General features: G+C 54.5%; 1 protein-coding gene across 5 annotated transcripts in view; it reads left to right on the forward strand.

Moving 5' to 3' along the window:
- LOC123522423 overlaps window positions 1-2,405 on the forward strand; it is a 30,542-nt gene extending 28,137 nt beyond the window's left edge. For all 5 annotated transcript variants that reach the window (XR_006680692.1, XR_006680694.1, XM_045296464.1 and 2 more), the window contains one exon: window positions 927-2,405. Coding sequence is in view for 3 of the 5 variants with exons in the window: in XM_045296464.1 (XP_045152399.1) it covers window positions 927-1,288 (362 nt within the window). In the remaining 2 variants the exon portion in view is untranslated. The remainder of the gene's footprint in view (window positions 1-926) is intronic.
- Window positions 2,406-4,724: the final 2,319 nt, after the last annotated feature.

Genomic DNA, 4,724 nt, shown 5'->3' on the forward strand with positions numbered 1-4,724 from the left:
ACGCGCGTAGGTGGGGATAGGGAGGGGCTGCAGTCATGTGATCTGCCAGTGAGGAAGGCTTCCAGCTCTGTGGCAGCATCTGCCCCTCCCCCAGGCACTTGGACATGTGGTGCACTGTGCCAAAAGTGGCTACTTTTCCTGTGCTGGCCTTTTTCTTTGCCAAACTGAGTGACACCCCTGAGGGTCCACGGGGACCTGGCAAAGTGAGAAGGGCATAAGAAGGAGCAACCCCACCTAGCTGAGAGCCCAACACCTGCACCCTGTTGCAGGCAAGCCACCTCCCTCTCTGGAAACCCAGCTAGCTTTACCTTTCAAGCCCTGCTGGGGTGCAGCCAGGAGCCTGCACCCACAGAGGCCTGGCCCTAAGATGAAAACCCAGGTCGATGCAGCACATGGCTTGGGGCTGGCAAGTGACCTGGAGCAGCCAGCAGAAGCCTTAGCCAGGTTTGCCCCCAGCCCCCATTCCAGCATCTCCTCTGCATTTCTCCTCTTCCCACTTGCTCTGAATACGGGGGCTGTCAGTGCTGTTTGCCGCCAGGCAGCCCTCAGTGGGTTTGCAGGTCCTTCCATCCTGGGCCAAGACTCTAATATTTAAGCACTTCAAGGCCTGGGGGAAATGTTGCTTTGTGGGTGCTTGTCCTAGCCAGGTGGCTCTAAAGCAAGTCTGGGCCACAGAATCAGACAGGAGGAGTTCAGATCCATGCGTGACCTGGCCAGTCCCTGAACCCTGAGCCCATGTTTGTGTTTCTAATACAAGGAGGTGTGGGAATTATCCGGGTGAAGTTCTTTGAAATCAGCCAGCCCTCCTCCTTCCCCAGGGGGCAGAGTACCTAGTTTCTGCCCTACTAATACCTGAATGAGATTTGTAGGGCACCCCTCTCCAGCATGCAAAGCTCCTTCTCACATGTGACCCCTCTTCTCTCTAGACTGCCCTGTGAAGTGTGATGGAACAGCTTCTTCTGAAAACAGAAAACACGAGAGGCCAGGCGGACCTCGCCACGGTCGCAGGACTGGAATGCTGGGCCAAGCTGCCCCGGACCTTGGGGATCCTCACAGCGAAGGAGCTGCCTGTGCTCCCCACAGAAGTCACAGGAGCTGCTGTCCTGTGGCCACAGTCTCCAGAGTGCAACATGGAGGAGGACCTGAACAGAGGGCAGCTCCCATTCCTGCCCCTCTGGACTTGGCAGGGCATCTGGGGACACTTGCCCCTCCCCACCATGCAGAGGCTGTGGCCTTGGCCTGCTGCCTGAGCAGTCTGGGCCTCTGCATCTCTGGCCCCAATGAATGACACCAGGTGTGGTGCTGGGACTCAGGGGCTATGGACGCTCTGGCCAGACTGCCAGCAAATGGCAGCTCTGCCCACCACATTGGCAGCACCGATGCCCCACCACAGGCAGCACCCTGGAGTCTGCTAAGGCAAGGGTTCCAGCCTTCTAGGAGTTAAGGATGCCCTTCCCCATCCATCCTCCCCTTGGTGCTCCTCTTCCTCCCTCCTCCCACTGCTCACAGCAGGCAGGGCCCGGACCCCAGAGCCACTCTGCTGCGCTGTTGCCAGGGGAGCTGAGAGACAGATCTGAGCTATGCAGGGAAAAGGCCGGCCTGTCAGAGTGTCTGAGATGAACCACCGCCGTCCCAGTACAGCTGGGCTCAGACGCGTCTGGGCTCTTGTTCTGTGCCTGAGAAGGGCGAAGCCCAGTGAGGTTCAAGGGCAAACTTGCTATTCATTAGTCAGGGGTCCTTGAAGTCCAATCTCCCCGGAGGATGGGTCCCCTCTCCTTTTCTCTCCCTCCTGTGACACATTCCTGGTTGTCTCCTCCTCCTTCTGCCCAAGCCCCTCTCCCCAGGCCCCTGAATAAACTTCCCCCAAGGAGACCAAGAAGGGCAGAGACAATGGCAGTGGGAAACCAGGCAGGGGCCCAGCCTGTTCTCTACTCCCAGCACCCCTGAGCGCCCCTCTCCGCTTGGACTTCCATACACCAGCGCCACCAGCCCGCTGGGCACTGCCTGGACTCCAGGCCAGTCTGATGTCATCCTTGGTCAGCTCTAGGGCCACGCCTCTGTGGCCTGTATTTGACCATCCCAGGTCTGTTTCAGGACACTCTGACCCTGCTAGTTGAAGAGAGCACATTGTGCAATGTTTTCAAAAACACCTCATTGTCAAAATGCAAAGAGACCACTAGGATATCCCTCCACAGTGGTATTTGTAACGCTTCCCAAAGAAGCATGCATAAGGATATTCATTGACTAGAGCTGTTTTTCCACCATGTTGGAATTGGACTGCTGGCCCATTCATCCTGTGGAATGCTGTGTACCTGGGAAAAGTGATGTGGTCGCTCTGAGCCAGCCAGTAAGGAAGGTGGGCAGGTTACACAGAGAGATGAGTCAAATAAACAGGCAAAGTCTGATCGTTGTGTGTCTTTAAAAGGCCTAAGCATGCTTGTATGTAGAGAACTCTAGAAAGATGGGCTTGAAAGCTACTTCTGAACATTGGGGATGGCAGGGCCACACTCTTCTGTATTGTTCCACTTCCTTACCAGGCTTACAAAACAGTTCTATTTAAACATTTAACTTCAAAAACAATTGCCATCAAGTTACTTCCAACTAGGAGATCCATAAACCCAAAACAAAACAAAAACTCGCTGCCATGAAGTAGATTCTGACTCACAGTGAGCCCTATTAGGACAGAGTAGAACTGCCCCTTTGGGTTTCTGAGACTTTAAGTCCCTACAGAAGCAGAAAGCCTCATCTTTCTCCGAGTGACTCACTAGACTCTTGATCTGGCCCACCGGGTGTTTTTGCCCCATTTGTGTTTTCACTTCAAAATAAGATCTGTGCAGTGTGCATAGGAATTTGTTCATAGTTTTTTTAAAAAAACTATATTCCATCCCTCCAACGGGTCTGGCCCCATGTTTAAAAAGTGTGAGGACCCCTGCAGTCTAGATTCTAGTGACTAGAGGCTGCTTAGTAGAATCGGCTTTTAACTGCTGTCACCTTGAGGTGGGAGCTCCAAGGGATGGTCTAGAAGGCACCGTTGGAAAAGCAGCCCCGAGCCTCTGAAGACCTCTGCTTCTGACCAGGTCTCAATCAACTGCCCTTGAGTTGACTCAAAGTGACTGTGGAGAACAGAGTAGAACTGTCCCTGTGGGTTTCTGGGGCTGTAATTCTGCCAGAGGAGAGAACTTCAGCTCTCAATCTCCTGTGCAGCAGCTGATAGTTTTGAACTACTGGCCTTGTGGTTAGCAACCCAACTTGTAAGCCCTCATGCCACCGGGCTTCCTCTGGGGGGTGCCAGTGACCATGCCATCATTAAAAGCCCATTAAGGGCCAGGCTGAGTTTCTGCAGATGTTGCTGAGGTAGGGGGTGTCATTTCAATTGCACCAACGTGGAAGAAAAGACCACTGGTTTGCTCATGTACCCCTAGGTGAGGGGTAGGTAGAGCCAGGTGACTGAGGGAGGGTTGGAAAGCTCCTGTTTGTCTGGCGGTAAACGTTGCCCCTTTGCTTTCAGGAGCTGTTTTGGGAAGAGACCCCTAGGAAGCCCCAGCCAGCCACCCTAGGGTAGAGATGCCCCAGCCCAAAAGAAGTGCCCCCCGTGCTGGAGGTGGGCCTAGCTTGGGTGGGGGGGGGGGAGTGGGGAGTGGATCAGGCTGTGAAGGTCCATCAATCTCCTAGATGGAGACATTGAGGTGATAGGAGTGGGGGATAGAGCAGCACCCACGCTGGGCCTTTGTCTCCTTAGGACTGCTTTTCTTCTGCGGTTGCCCAGAGGCAGTTCTGAGTCTCGGATGAGGTTGCTGGAGGTGGTAGCTGGGAGACAGCTCAGAGGGTGGCCTTGGAAGAGATGCTGGGTCTCAGAGAAGGTTCTTGAGTCTCCACTTGGTGGGACATGGGGGTGGGAGGGGTCTGAAGGGTTTGCTAGAGCTACAGTCACCCTTCTTTCCTCTTTGCCTGCCGGTGATCTGCTGGTCACCACTGCTGCAGACTTTGCTGCTGCTTTGGGGATCTGGCATGAAGAGACCAGGTAGAGATATGAGCCCTGGACCTGCCCTGGTCCTTTGCAGAGGGTGTCCTGGGAGGGACTCTGGACAGGCTGAGGCAGAGATGGGAGCAGAGAGATGGCACCTGACTCATGGGCCAGCAGTTCTCCGAAAGAAGGTTAGTGGGGTCTTCCTGGATCAAAGTCCTGAGGTAAGGATCTGGGAGAGGGGCCTCATCCTCCAGACCCTCAACTTGAATGAAGCTTCTTTTCCACATTTTTCTTGTCTGGGGGGAAATGGGTGTGGAAAGTGAGGGTCGGTCTTTAGCAAAGAGAATCCCTGGTCTGAATGGAGAGCATGGAGCAAAAAGCCTCCCAAAGCCTCGGATGGCCTGTCCTGTGACCTGGGCTAGGGCCTGCAGCTCTGGGTAAGAGGACAGAGGGCACTGGCCAGCTCCAATCCTGGAGGGGAGCAGTCACAGGTACCCTGCCCTCCAGCAAAGTGGCTCTGGAGCTGCCAGGCTGAGGGGCAATCAATCCCCCAAGCTGCTCCTGGGCCTTCATTTTATGTCTACTCATTGCGTTCTCATTAACGACCTCACAAGACAACCCCATTCTACAGATGAGGAAACCGAGGCTCCAAAGCTACACGCAGCAGTGGAGTTTGGCTCTAGGTCTTGTTTCTTTGGCTGGAAAGCTGCTCCCTCTGTTACCCGAGGGACTCATAACCCGGACGTCTTAATAGGAT

Source organism: Echinops telfairi, unplaced genomic scaffold (assembly GCF_000313985.2).
Source record: "Echinops telfairi isolate 266 unplaced genomic scaffold, ASM31398v2 ScPeMD7_7409;HRSCAF=8447, whole genome shotgun sequence".
In the NCBI taxonomy this organism is placed as follows: domain Eukaryota; kingdom Metazoa; phylum Chordata; class Mammalia; order Afrosoricida; family Tenrecidae; genus Echinops; species Echinops telfairi.